This window comes from Orcinus orca, chromosome 10 (genome assembly GCF_937001465.1).
Source record: "Orcinus orca chromosome 10, mOrcOrc1.1, whole genome shotgun sequence".
NCBI classification, from domain to species: Eukaryota; Metazoa; Chordata; class Mammalia; order Artiodactyla; family Delphinidae; genus Orcinus; species Orcinus orca.
In genome coordinates this window covers 76,919,614-76,935,192 of record NC_064568.1, presented here as the reverse complement: position 1 = coordinate 76,935,192, position 15,579 = coordinate 76,919,614, and the positions used below count along the sequence as shown (strand labels likewise).

The 15,579-nt window shown below is 37.4% G+C and overlaps 1 protein-coding gene and 1 non-coding gene across 2 annotated transcripts in view; one reads left to right on the top strand and one right to left on the bottom strand.

The window, feature by feature from the left end:
• Positions 1 to 15,579, top strand: part of LOC101274663 (24-hydroxycholesterol 7-alpha-hydroxylase) — a 73,942-nt gene that overhangs the window by 17,681 nt on the left and 40,682 nt on the right. The window contains exons 6-7 of the mRNA XM_004267513.3: positions 3,650 to 3,757; positions 9,027 to 9,117. Coding sequence (XP_004267561.1) covers positions 3,650 to 3,757; positions 9,027 to 9,117 — 199 coding nt within the window. The remainder of the gene's footprint in view (positions 1 to 3,649; positions 3,758 to 9,026; positions 9,118 to 15,579) is intronic.
• LOC117200657 (U6 spliceosomal RNA) lies at positions 12,068 to 12,173 on the bottom strand. The gene has a single exon (XR_004482277.1). It is a non-coding gene; the product is annotated as a U6 spliceosomal RNA (small nuclear RNA).

Sequence of the window (15,579 nt, the reverse complement as noted above, 5' to 3'; positions counted from 1 at the left end):
AATGGACACATCCAACAGACAGAAATCAACAAGGATATAATTAAACTCAACACCACCATCAATCAACTGGATATAATTAATTAAGACTACTTAATTCAACAACGGCAGAATACATATTTTTTTCTCAAGCTTATATGGACTATTCACCAAAATAAACCACATTCTGGGCCATTAAACACACCTTAACAAATTTATAAGAATAGAAATCATATAATGTCTCTTCTCAGCCCACAGTGGAATTAAACTAGAAATCAATAACAGAAAGATAACTGGAAAATCCCAAAATACCTGGAGATTAAACAACACATTTCTAAATAACACATGGATCAAAGAAGAATTCTCATAAGAAATTAAAATATTTTGAAACAAACTAAAATGAAAAAACAACCTATCAAAATTGTGGGAGGTAGTGAAAATAATGCTTAGAAGGAAATTTATAGCTGGAGGTTGAAGCAATCACCAGTGGCCAATGATTTAATCAATCATGCCTATGTATGAAGCTTTCATAAAAACCCAAAAGGACGGGTTCAGAGAGCTTCTATGTTGATGAACACTTGGAGATTTGGGGAGAGTGGCATGCTTCAAGCAAGCACAAAAGTTCCTTGGGGGCTTCCCTGGTGGCGCAGTGGTTGAGAGTCTGCCTGCTGATGCAGGGGACACGGGTTCGTGCCCCGGTCTGGGAGGATTGCACGTGCTGTGAAGCGGCTGGGCCCGTGGGCCATGGCCGCTGGGCCTGCGCGTCCGGAGCCTGTGCTCCACGGTGGGAGAGGCCACAATGGTGAGAGGCCTGTGTACCGCAAAAAAAAAAAAAGAAGAAAAAAAAAGTTCCTTGGCCTTTACCCCTACCTTGCCCTACACATCTCTTCCAGCTGCATGTTCATCTGTAGGCTTTATCACATCCTTTTATAATAAACCAGTAATCTAATAAGTAAAATGTTTCAGTTCGGTGAGCAGCTCTAGCAAATTAATCAAATCTGAGGAGGGGGTTCATGGGAACCTCTGATTTATATAGCCAGTCAGTTAGAAGTACAGGTAACAACTTGGACTTGCAACTGGCATCTGAAATCCAAGGAGGGGGTCTGTGTAACTTCCAATCCTTAGCCAGTTAGTCAGAAGCACAGGCAATAACCCGGGCTTGCAGCTGACATCTGAAGAGCAGGGCAGAGTCTTGTGGGACTATACCCTTAGCCTGTGGAACATGATGCTATCTTTGGGTAAATAGTGTTATAATTGAGCTGAATTATAAGACACCCAGATGATGAACCAAGCATTGTTTGTGGTGTGTAGAACCCCCCTCACACACATTGGAAATTGGTACCAGAACCCCTTTAGCAAGGATGTCCCCTCCCACCACTCTTTTTCAACATAGTACTGGAAGTCCTTGCTAATGCAATAAGGCAAGAAAAGGAAATAAAAATTATACAGATTGAAAGGGAAGACATAAAACTGTCTTTGCTTGCAGATGATGTGAACATATGTAGAGAAAATCCAAAAGAATCAACCAAAAAACTACTGGAACTAGTGAGTGATTTTAGCAAGGTCGTAGGATACCAAGTTAATACACAAAAGTTAATTGCTTTCCTACATGCCAACAATGAATAAGTGGAATGTGAAATTAAAAACACAATACCCTTTACATTAGCATTCCCAAAAATGAAATACTTACATATATATAAAACAAAACAAGATCTATATGAGGAAAACTGCACAACTACAAAACTCTGAGGAACAAAGTCAAAGAACTAAATATATGGGGATATATTCCATGTTCATGGATAGGAAGACAATATTGTCAAGATGTCAGTTCTTCCCAACCTGATGTATAGATTCAATGCAATCCCCAATAAAAAAACCCCAGCAAGTTATAAAATTTTATGGATTCTAAAATTTGTATGGAGAGGCAGAAGACCCAGAATCACCAACACAATGTTGAAGGAAAAGAGCAAAGTTCTTCAAAGAAGTGATGCTATCCAACTTCAAGATTTACTGTAAAGCTTCAGTAATCAAGATAATGTGGTACTGGAAAAGAATAGACAAATAAATTAATGGAACAGAATAGAGAGCCCAGAAAGAGACCCCATTAAATATAGTCAACTGATCTTTGACAAAGGAGCAAAGGCAATATAATGAAACAAAGATAGACTTTTCAACAAATAGTGCAGAAACAACTGGACATTCACATGCAAAAAACTTAGTTGATCTTGGGTGTGGCGATGCCTACTTAGATATAACACTGAAGACACAATTCATAAAAGAAACTATTAAGCTGGATTTCATTAAAATTAAGCTGCTCTGTGAAAAGACAATATCAGGAGAATTAGAAGACAAGTCACAAACTGAGAGAGAGTATTGGCAAAATAAAGGACTATTATCCAAAATATACAAAGAACACTTAAAATTCAACAATAGGAAAACAAACAACCCAATGGAAAAACAGACCAAAAATAGACCTTGAGAGACACCTCACCCAAGAAGATATATAGATGGCAAATAAGCATATGAGAAGATGCTCCACATCACATGTCATCAGAGAAATGCAAATTAAAACAATGAGATACCACTACTCACCTATTAGAATGGCCAGAATCTGGAACACAGACAATACCAAATGCTGACAAGGTTGTAGAACAACAGGAACTCTCATTCACTGCTGGTGGGAATGCAAAATGGTATAGACTTTTTGGAGGTTTCTTACAAAATGAAACATACTCTTACCATACAGTCCAGCAATTGTGCTCCTTGTATTTGCCCAAATGGTTTGAAAACTTACACCCACACGAAAACCTACATATGGATGTTTATAACAGCTTTATTCATAATTGCCAAAACTTGGATGCAACCAAGATGCCCTTCAGTAGGTAAATGGGTGAATAAGCTATGGTACATCCAAAGAATAGAGTATTAGCGCTAAAAAGAAATGAGCTATCAAGCCATGAGAAGACATGGAGGAACCATAAATGCCTATTACTAAGTGAAAGAAGCCAATATGAGAAGGCTGCATACTGTATGATTCCAACTATGTGAAATTTTGGAAAAGGCAAAACTATGAAGAAAGTAAAAAGATCAGTGGTTGTTAGGGGGTGGGGAGAGATGAATAGGCAGAGCATAGAGGATTTTTTAGGGCTATGAAAATACTCTGTATGACATTATAATGATAATAGATATCATTATGCATTTGTCCAAACCCTTAGAGTTTATAACACCAAGAGTGACTCCTAAGGTAAACTGTGCACTTTAGATGACTATGATGTATCAAAATCGTTTCTTCCTTGGTCAAAAATGTCCCGTTCTGGTGAGTGATGTTGATAATGAGGAAGGCTATGCTTGGGTGGGGGTAAGGTTTGTATGGGAAATCTCTGTACTTTCCTCTCAATTTTCTTGTAAACCTAAAACCGCTCTAAAAAATAAGTCTTAAAAAATTAAGCCAGGATTTGAACCAATGCAGTAAGAGCGTTGAACCCCAGAGTCCCTACTCCCAATTACTATACTACCAGTAAGTATGTAAATCCCTTAGCATGCCTGAAATCACAAACCTAAGAATGGCAAAAATAGTATCTTTCAGATTAAAGAAAAATGCATGATCTTTGTTTATTAACATCAGTCTTTGTCACATAGCTCTGGTTTGACAATATTTATTTCTTTTAAACAGACAGTAATGCAGGCTCTGCTGGATCTCCTAGAGATGGAAACAAATGAACAGAAGAGTCCCAATTATGGGCTCTTACTACTTTGGGCTTCTCTGTCCAATGCTGTCCCTGTAAGTATATTAGTAAAGGAAGGATTGCATTTCTGTCTACTGTACTTTCAGTTTTTCCCTTCATTTTTCTTTCTGTTTTTTTTTTTTTTTAATTCTTTTCACTTCTTATCATGGGGAAGAAAAAGACTGTAATGGATTTGGTTGTGAGATAGAAAAACAAAACTGAATGCCTAAGGAAATCTGATAAGATCACAAAGGGGGCAAAGCAGAGACCTGAAGTGAATTCTGCCCTTTGAAAGGCAGCATGTAACAGGTGAAGGGAAACATTTGCACTTTGGGGTCAGTTGTGACAACACCTGTATATGCAGCACTTTCTGTACTTTCCATGTCAGGCAACGTGCTTAGTATTGGTGCTGCAAAGATAAGTCTTGACCCCAGACATTTACTGGGGAGAGAGCAGGTAAACGGATAGTTCAGTTAGAATTGGACTTGAATCCAGATATCCCAGCCATAGCCATAGAATCTCATGGAGGTAACGAACACTCTGAGCCTCCATTTCCTTATTGGTAAAAAAGGGATAATAAGACTCCTAGTATGGTCCTAGACTTGGGTACTTAATAAACGGTAACGCTCATTTCTCTGCGAGATTGTTGTGAGGATTTAGCGAGATAAGCCCAGCTGCCCCCCAGTGATCATGAGTTCTTTGTCGACCCCTGAACCCATTCTCCTTCTATGCACCATTCCTGTTTGCATTGCTTGGCATCGTGGTCCTGTAAGCTTCGCCATGAATGGAGCTGGTGACACTGGAACTCACGATACTTCTAAAGAGAGCAGAGATTTTTGAACTGTTTTTTTTTAAGCTGTTATGAACTAGAATACAGCCATGAGATTTGTCTAGCACTTCATGTTCGATGCACAGCAGTTTCCTGCATCAGGAGGATTTCATATCAGCTTAAGCTGCACTTAAATTATTTGAGGGATTAAAGGGTAAACTTTTTATGTATTTGTTTTCTACTAAATAAGAACTTTCAACCTATCTATAATGATAAAGGTATTCATTTTTTCTTTTTTCTTTCTAACAAGTAGAAATAAGATGTGTTAAGTATTATTTGTTTCTCCTTCCTCTTATAAAGGTTGTAGAGGGCTTTCTAAGTACTGATATTCTAGTTGTCTTTAACCATTATACACTAACCGGGTAACAGAGCAGAAATAGAAATTCTGGCTTCTCTGCTCAAATGTGTGTCAGCCACTAAAATATGTATTTCATCTGGCATGGGCAAATAAAAGTAGTCTAACACTTTCCTCTTCTTTAGGTATCTCTAATATTATTCTCTGATTTTTCCTTATACAGTTTTCTTGGAAACTGATTAAGCTAGAGCAAAATTAAAAGGCAAATATCAAAACAACTCCCAAAGCAGCAACAAAACAGCCACTCCTGTCACAGGATTAATTTTCAACATCTAATTAGAAAGGCCCCCCCCCCCCAGAAGAAAGGGACACAAAGCCTCATTGATCTGACTCGGGGAGTGAGATTTTTGGAATTTGTTCCTGGCACTGGTGTGAAAGAATTTAAGTCAATTGCAGAAAGCAAGTGTCTGATGATCAGCAGAAGTTCCATCTTGCTGGCTCTTGTTGGCACTAAGAGGCAGCTGGTGTGTGGGCAGAGACCCTGGACTGGCTTTAGAGTCAGGTCCAAAGGCAGATGCCACGGCTGGGTGACAATGGGCCAAGTGTTTCACTGTGACCCTCAGTGTCCTTATCTGTAAAATAGCATGAATGTTATCTACCTCATAGGATACTATGAGGATTATATTTTTAAGAAGTGGAGAGGGGCTAACAGTCCCTGGCTCAATAAATGTTAGCTTTCTTTTCTTATAAAGAGTAACACCATGGTTTCAATCAGTCATTTCTTTCAATGGCCCACTAATAATGAACTGCCTTGGCTTCCAAAACTTGACCTCTCAAATGCCCAAGGGTGGGAGTGGCCACTGCTGTCCTGGCTTCTGTGATCTCCCAAGGCGGCCAGGAGAGCTGCCAGAAGCCCTGCCAGGGGCCTGTGCTTTCCTGGTGCCTAGATCATTCTCTTCTACTCTGTGCTCTGTCTCTAGGACCACGGAACTCAGAGCTCAGGCTTCAGACAGGCTTGGTACAAGGCACCAGGAAGCCCTGTTATGAGACCAAAGTCTAGGTGAACTTCGGTGGACTGGCCCAAGATATTAACCATGATTTATGAAATTATTTCTATGGGAAAACCATTTCCAAGTCCCAAGAAATTCCTGGCTGCCAAATGTACTTTTTAAGAAAACTTTTCCAATCCTCAAAGCTGATGTTTTACCTTTTTAATCTGCTTCTCTGAAGCTCTTTCTAAACACTTTCAGTAGTGACTTCCCCACCTCACTCTCAATTCCCACAGCATTTATTGGTTACTCTTTTATATGCCTTTCTTTTCTTTTTAAAAGAGTAATTTTTTAATTAAAAAATTTTAAGTAGAATATAATATAGATTTTTAGAAGAGAGATCTGTTAAGAGGCATCAAACAGTAACTAACACCATTGCACAACCATTTATAGTTTAACTGAATTCCTTGAGTTTGCTTTAAAATAAGGTATTACCCAATTTTAGTGAATCTCTAAAACTCTAATTAACCACGTAAAACTCTAAAGCCCTCTTTTGTGTAACTGAAAAATCTATGTACTATCACTAAGATATATATTTTCCCCAACATGAACTCTTGAGTCTTTAAATAACGAGGTCCTACTGTATATCACAGGGAACTATATTCAGTATCCTGTAGTAAACCATAATGGAAAAGAATATGGTAAAGAATATATATATATAAAAAACTAAATCACTTTGCTGTAGAGCAGAAATTAACACGTTATAAATCAACTAAGCTTCAATAAAGTAAGTTAAAAAAATGATGGATTGAGTATGGAGTGCTTATTAATTAAATCCAATAATTCAGCACTTCCATCTCTAGAGAGTATAGAAGGGGCCCACGTGGGGAGACATGTTGAAGAGAGCTGTCTGAGCATGTTTCCTCTGTAAAAATGAACTAGTTGATCTCTAAGGTAAGCCTTTCCTAATCTGGAAAATGCCACAGAAAGTGGATCTTGGGATAGAGGCCTTAGTTCTCCCGTTCACTTTGTTTATGTAAACAGCACCATGTTTATGCCCACAGTATCAGTTTACTGTCACAAAGGGGAAAACAATGAGTAGTATTGAATTTGGCTTTGTCCAAGCACTTCCTTTCAGACCGTTGTTCTTCCTCTTTTGACCACAGAGGGGAGTATTGGGATCATTTAAAGGTGTTTAACAGTCCCTCACAAGAGACAGAAAGACTTAAGTAACACAGTGTTGTCTGAGTCTTTTCAGGATTGGTTTTCCTAAGATGAAATTTCTTTCACAATATGTGTTTACAGAAAGCAGATGAAAGGGACCCAATCTTCTTTTAATGATTTGATACGTTTCCTTTAATGTGTAACCTAAAAATAGAAGCAAAAATATCTACCTGAATTAATGGAAAATTAATTTTTTTTAGTTGAAGTATAGTTTATTTACTCTATTGTGTCAGTTTCAGGTGTACAGCATAGTGATTCAGTGTTTTTTCAGCTTATACTTCATTATAGGTTATTACAAGATAATGAGTATAATTTCCTACGCTGTACAGTACATCCTTGTTGCTTATCTATCTTATACATAGTAGTTTGTATCTGTTAATCCCATACTCCTAATTTATCCTTCCCCACTTCTCTCTCCTTTTGTTTTCTATATCTGTGAGCCTGTTTCTGTTCTGCATGTACATTCATTTGTATTATTTTTTAGATCCCACATGTAAGTGGTGTACAATATTTGCCTTTTTCTGTCTGACTTATTTCACTAAGCATACTGTTCTCTGGGTCCATCCACGTTGCTGCAAATGGCAGTATTTCATTCTTTTTTATGGCTGAGTAATAGTCCATTGTATATATGTACCACATCTTCTTAATCCAATCATCTGTTGATGGACGCTTGAGTTGCTTCCGTGTCTTGGCTACTATAAGTAGTGCTGCTGTGAACACTGGGGTACATGTATTTTTTGTTGAATTAGTATTTTCATTTTTTCAGGATATATACCCAGGAATAAAATTGCTGGATCATATGGTAGTTCTATTTTTAGTTTTGCTTTTTTTTTTTTTTTTTTTTTTTTTTTTTTGCGGTACGTGGGCCTCTCACTGTTGTGGCCTCTCCTGTTGCGGAGCACAGGCTCCGGACGCACAGGCTCAGCGGCCATGGCTCACGGGCCCAGCCGCTCCGCGGCATGTGGGACCTTCCCGGACTGGGGCACAAACCCGTGTCCCCTGCATCGGCAGGCGGACTCTCAACCACTGCACCACCAGGGAAGCCCCCTATTTTTAGTTTTTTAAGGAACCTCCATAATGTTTTCCATAGTGGCTGCACCAATTTACATTCCCAGCAACAGTGCACAAGAGTTCCGTTTTCTCCACACCCTCACCAGCATTTGTAATCTGTAGACTTTTTGATGATAGCCATTCTGACAGGTGTGAGGTGATACTTCATTGTGGTTTTGATTTGCATTTCTCAAGTAATTAGAGATATTGAGCATCTCTTCATGTGCCTGTTAGCCATCTGTATGTCTTTGATGTTTAGCAGTGTAATTTTATCTTATAATACCACAATGAGGAAAGATATGAAATAATTTTGTTTGGTCTAGAGTGAGAACTTGCAAACATACTATGTTCAGTAATACCCTAAAACTTGCAAGCACCCTTTTTCAATAGGGTATGAAAGGACCCTAGTTTTGATATAAGTACTCTCATAATTTAGTTGATAAGATTTTAGGTATAGTTTCTGGGGCTTATTTAAAATTACCATGTTTCATTTGCAGAATATATGATTTGCTAATTTATTTATATTTCAAGGAATTACATCTTGAAAAATGCCTTTGTTTTGGACTAACATTCTTAAGTGTCATAATTTGTTGCTCCTAAATTTCTAATATGTGCTTATATAATAATTTATGTTGTATATTAGTACAATAAAACACCCTGCTTTTCCCATTTTTTTTAGTGAAAATAGTTTACTCTATATAAACAATATTGTGAAACTATAGTGGCAGAATAAAATCATAAATTTGACCCCTTAGAGATATGTATCATCTCTTTTGTTCATAAAATCTAGTTGTTTTCAAAGATACTCTACTAACATGCTTTTAAGTTTAGTTTAAATATCTCCTTGTTTCTTTTAAATGTTTGTGGCTAATACTATGTATGCTTTTGTTCACGTTCACAGAAGGTTGTATGTTTTGACATATGCTTTTCTTTTTAAGGTTGCATTTTGGACATTTGCATTTGTCCTCTCTCATCCCAATATCCACAGGACCATTGTGGAAGGCATATCATCTGTGTTTGGCACAGCAGGTACTAAAACTGAATTAAATTGCATTATTGAAGAGATATCTAATAATGTGTGCTTGTCACACATTATGGGCAAAGTTAAATGCCCATAATTTAATAGAATTTCAAAGTAGTCCAAATTGAACATAATTTGTTATGTGCTTCAGGATATAAATTGATCAGGTAGGATCCTAGAATTTAATTACTGTCAAGGATTTTAGAAGCCACCTGGACCAACTCCCTTATTTTCCAAATGATGAAACAGAGATCGTGACTTGCCTAAATTCCCTATTTAAACATAAGTGTATAACGCACCGGGTTTTTCTTCTAATCTCTTAGCCCCTTGCCTCAATTGAACTACAAGTCATAGTTTTGGAATTCAGGGTTTTCCAGATTTTATAAAAGTAATGTGGTGCATATTCCATGTACTGCTTAACAGTATTAATGGGATATGGATGTCAGGTAAGGCTACAGCACCAAAGGAATTATTTTCAAAGTTACAGTTTTTAGAGGTTGAGTGGGTTAGAACTGCAGGTAGAGATTGCTACCTTGCCCTTTTTGGTCCAGATTTGGGCTCATCCGTTATCGTCAGTTTTAAAAAGCAGAAATAAGCTTGAATGGAGACGTTTCCACTAGTTTATTCAGCATAAATTGGCCTGTTTGGGAGTAGATTTTTTTTAAACCCTTTAATATGTCAAATTATATATTCTGATGTAAAAAAATAATAAATGACTTGGTTTTCTTGGAAGAACACAATATAACAGTAAGACAAAAGACCGTGATGCCAATGAACAATTATCCCTCCTCTCCTTCGTGATTGCTGAACGTTAATATTGGATTTTTCAATTTATTTTGACTGCTTCTTATTGAGTTAAACCAAAAATCAAATTGGCTTGGCCAACATGGATATTGAAGCCACACTGTCTCTGAGCCTTGAGTGTGAATCACCAGATGTTAGGTCGTATTTCACAGAAACGGTGAGCATTAGAATCACTGAGTACCAACAGTGCTAACAAGTGAGATTCTGGAGATACACTGGTGGATGTAAGAGAAGGTGACCTGCCTATATGGAGCTTACGTCTACAAAGCTAATGGAAATGTGCCTGCCTGCGTGTCTACAAATGACAAAGGGAACGTGTTCTTGATCATCACATGCTCTATCTTAGCAGAGTCTGCTCCTGACATAGGGTTCTCCAAATTCCTGGTCTTTAAGAAATAAAAAGGTAGTGATGGGGATGGTTGGGGTAATACGGGGAGCCTATCTGACCCAAAGGCCACAACAGAAGCCTTACATTAATTGAAATTTCTGCTGTGCTTGAATGTTGAACTCTTGAACACAGTTCTAGTGGAGGAAGACAAAACTTTTCCCCTTTTTCTATATTCTTGTTTATTTTTAGAACCTATTGTTCTCCTCTGACAGAAAAATTCTCCTTCAAGTAGTAGTACCGGTGTACTAGCTATAGTATGTCAGTGCTTTCAGTTTATAAAAGATCAAGCGTTTTTTCCCTGCTTATACAGAAGCAGTTCAGAGCAATTGAAGCATAAGATGTAGCAGCTCAAGAATTTAGATACTGTGAGTGAAGGCCACAGATCTTTGGAGGTTGATATCAAGGGAGATATCCATGTGCCCATACAAAGGATCCTGTCAAAGGAAGGACATTAAAGTGCATGAAATAAGAATCAGACTGAGTATGGCATTTCTCCCATTCTTTTGCTCTTTTCTTTTTTTTTTTTAAAGTTAATTTATTTGGCTGCACCAGGTCTTAGTTCCAGCATGCAGGATCTAGTTCCCTGACCAGGGATTGAACCTGGGCCCTCTGCATTGGGAGCGCGGAGTCTTAACAACTGGACCACCAGGGAAGTCCCTATAATGCCCTTTTCTATTACAAGATTACCTTTTCCTTCTTTGAAGACGCTTTTAGTGAACTTCTAACTCAGCATCTCTCTAGCTTCGATACTCACCGCTAGAGCCCATCCCGGACACTTTGCCCAACTTCCTTATAAAATAAGTCTGAGGGTAAAAGCTGCTGTTGAATACTTGGTCTTTTGTATCTGGCTTCTTTCACTTAGTATAATATTATATTTTGTATGTTGATTTTTTTTTTTTTTTTTTTGCGTGGGCCTCTCACTGCTGCGGCCTCTCCCGTTGCGGAGCACAGGCTCCGGACGCGCAGGCCCAGTGGCCATGGCTCACGGGCCCAGCTGCTCCGCAGCATGTGGGATCCTCCCGGACCAGGGCACGAACCCACGTCCCCTGCATCGGCAGGCGGACTCTCAACCACTGCGCCACCAGGGAAGCCCTGTTGATGTTTTAAGTTAGTTGATTTTCAGATGTTGAACCCCCTTGCATTCCTGAGATAAATTTTTAGTTATGGTGTATAATTCATATAAAACATACGACTTTATATACGTTGCTGGATTCAGTTTGTTGAGGAATTTTGCATCTATATTAATAAGATATATTGATTTATAGTTTTCTTTCTTGTGATATCTTTGTCTGGTTTTGGTATCAGAATAATTTTGACTTTATAGAATGACTTCAGAAGTATTTCCCTCCTCTTTTATTTTTTGGAAGAGTTTGTGAAGGATTGATGTTAATTCTTCTGTAACCATATGGTAGAATTCACCAGTGAAGTGATCTGGTCCAGAAATTTTCTTTTTTGAGAAGTTTTTGATTAATTCAATCTCTCCACTCGTTACAGGTCTGTCCAGATTATCTATTTCTTCTTTTTTAAAATTGAGATATAATTGACATACAATATCCTATTAGTTTTTGATGTACAACATAATGATTTGATATATGTATACATTGTGAAATGGTTACCACAATAAATTTAGTTAACATCCATCACCACACATAGTTACAATATTTTTCTTGTGATGAGAACTTTTAAGATCTACTATCTTACCAACTTTCAAATATATAATACAGTATTATTAACTATAGTCACAATGCTGTACATTACATCACCAGAAAAATATGGAATGCTTCACAAATTTTAGTGTCATCCTTGCACAGGGGCCATGTTAATCTTCCCTGTATCTTTGCAATCTGCTGAAGTGAGAACTATGTATTTCTTCTTGAGTCAGTTTTGGAGTTTGTGTCTTTTTAGGAGTTTATCCATTTCATGTAGGTTATTTAACTTGTTGGCATACAGCTGTTCCTAGTTTTCCCCATAATCTTCTTTATTTCTGTAAGCTCACTAGGAAAACATCTCCCTCATTCTTAATTTTAGTAATTTATGTCCTCTTTCTTTTTCTCTTGGTCAGTGTAGCTAAAGGGTTATCAATTTTGTTTTTCAAAGAACTAACAGTTGATTTTATTGATTTGTTTGATCTTATTTTTTCTATTGATTTTCTGTTCTCTATTTCATTTATTTCTGTTCCAATCTTTATTATTTATAATTTCTATCTTCTTATCGATATTCTCTATTTAGTTCTTTAGACATGATTAATTATTTGAATATATTTAAAATATCTGATTTATAAGTGTTTCTTTAGTAAATCCAATGTCTGAGTTTCTTCAGGGATAGTTTCTATTGAGTGCTTTTTCCCTGTGTGGACTATATGTTCTTGTTGCATGTCATATTTCATATTTTTTGTCATGTGTCTTACAATTTTTAAATTTTGTCCAATTTAAAATAATATAATGGACATTTAAAATAATATAATGGACATTTAAAATAATATAATGTGGTAATTCTGGAAATCAGATTCTCCTCTCTCCTCAGGGTTTCTTATTATTGCTGTTTGTTGTTCTTGCTTGTTTGTTTGTTTACATAAGTAAATTCCAAAAATATTTGATGTTGATAAATGCTATGTGAAAAAGAAAACAGAGCAGATTAGGGAGGATCAAGGGTGCCAGAAATGGGGGGAAAGTGGTAGGTTTAAATAGTTGGATCAGAGTTGGCCTTCCTGGAAAGGTGATATTGAGCAAGGACTTGAAGATGGTTAGGCGTTAGAAAACACATATCTAGAGGAAGAGCTGGTTTGAGTTAGAGACTGCAGGTGTGGCCTCACTGTGTTCTCACAGAATTCTCACAGGCATTAACATTTGGGGACTGTGTTTTCAAGCAATTTTCTTTTCTAATTTAGGATTCCCACCGTGAGTATCTGCCCACCAGCAGAAGGTCATTCGAACTTAAAAACAAACAAAAACAAATAAAAATGCATTTAAATTTTTAAACTGGTTGCATTTGGCCCTTTTCACCTTCTTGTGTTAATTTAGGGTAGCATATACAGCACACTTGTTTGTTTTTGTGTTGTTTTTTTTTTTGCATGTGTGTATTGTTTTTGGTTTTTAGTGGCCATTCAGTTTTATTGCACATTTATTTAAGGGAAAAATTAGTAAATTTTTTTCTGTTAATTTACAAGGAATCAGGTTAGTTAACAGAAATGCACCTGCATAGAAACAATTCCTATCTTACATAAAATCATGATTTGTGGATCATAAAAGACACACTACAAAATTTTCACTGGATAAAAGTCAGAAATTTGATTCATGACTTTCAATCCTGTCACTCACTAATTGTGTGATTTGGGATGAAAGAGAAAATTTACTCAGAGCCAACCAATAATGTTTCTTGACACCACTGTGTTCTGATTTAGCAGCAATCCTACCTGGGGACAGACCAACACTGTCAAGTGACCAGATGCTATTACCTGGTGACACTAACTTAATGGCTACACTCACCATGCACTGGTGAGGAAAGATTTCATCTCTGCTCATAATTATAAACAAGCATAAAAACTAGCAGAGTGATAAATGAGGCTCAGATCCTGTGATGATGTTCTAGGCAAATTCCATGTTGTTTGCATGATTTTAATTAGTTCATCAGTTTTACTTCGTTGCATTTAAACATTTTCATTTATTCTTGAAATCTTCTTTGTAGTCATCTCTTACCCATGTTATAATGTATTCAACTTTTATCCGCTTGGATGTGTCCCAGTACCATCTAGAAAACCCATAGCAACATCCTTGGAGGATTCCATCATGGCGTATGAAAGACCTGAGTCCCTCCAGCTCACTGAGAAGCTCACTCTTGCTACCCCTCTGCAGCCTGCCAGGGCTTGATAGCTGATTAGCCAAAGTTGTGTCTGTGATGGAGCCTTGGCCCTTATGCCACATATCGACCAAAATACTGAAGAAAGAGATCAGTAGCAGAGCCAAGGCCACTACAATGGAGTTATGAATGGAGAAAAGTTATTTTATTTAAAAAAATTCTCTCCGTTCCCATTGCTAGCCGGACAACATGAACCTAATCTGGAGATTTTGGAGGCTTTGGCATACGATACAGGAAATTTCTTACATAGCCTCATTTTCCTCTGCTAGCCCAGATTTTAAAAATCCTGGAATAAACTCAGAAGACATTAAATGATGCCAGAGCTTTTCACAAACTACTTCTCATCCATTGACCTTGCAGAATCTATGTAGATTACCTAAGAAAGTGTTTATAAATGCAGGAGATTTCATTGGAAACCCACTCCAAGTATATAATTTTCTTGTCTTCTTTTCCCCTTGGCCTTAATGACCAAGATGGTGTCACCTTGGAGCTCACAACTGGTTACTTTCCAATCCGCTAATCCAGGCACAAAGACAAGGGTGAAACTTGGGTGGTTGATATCTGGCCCCGAGAGGTTTCCCAGGAGGCTACATTCCTTCCGTTATTTTCTGCCTATATAATACCTGAGGTGTGTCTTGTGACACCGTGACCCAGGAGATTTTGTGTGAAGTCATTCTGCCTTCATTTATCGCCTGGCTTCAGCAGGTGGAAGGAGATACCTCTGATAGCTGTAGAATATTTACAAGCTCAGAGATCGGTCCTGCTCTGGAAGTTCTCATTTTATTAAGTCTTTCACTATCTCACCCCAGTGTAGCACAGTTAATCTGCTTTGCTCATTCTCTACATTTTTCATTCAGACACAGTTCTTTTCTCTGAGTGTTCTGTTGGAGAATTATTCAGGCATTTAGATACTCTTTTGCCCTCCTTAGAAAATAATGAGATAAAGGTATTCAAGCCAGGTCAACATCTCTCCAGAGAACGCAATCCAAAAATTTAGAATTATTATGCAGAGTTTATAAAGAAAGGGTATTTCTAGATCTAAATTGATTTTACCTGTTACTGGTTACCCATTGTTGTCTTTTTGCATCAATATCTCTACCTTTTATTTATTATAAATTGGACTATGGCCTTTATTCCTTGAGAAAAACCATCATAATTATGAAGCAGGCTTCATTTTATATTCTAGTAGGAGAGGAACTGATAATCTCTTTTTACTATATGAAAGAAATATTTCTGCCAGTAACATAGGGTACTATTTTTTTAGAGGAGAATCTTATTTGGTTGTGTTGGTATAATGGCATTAATCTTTTCTCTAAATGATTGAATGGGATTTGGTATATTTTTATATGTGCGTTGACAGATGGAAGGAAGGGTGGGGAAGGTCATTCTGTTGATTCTTGACTCTGTCTTCCGTCCATCTTAA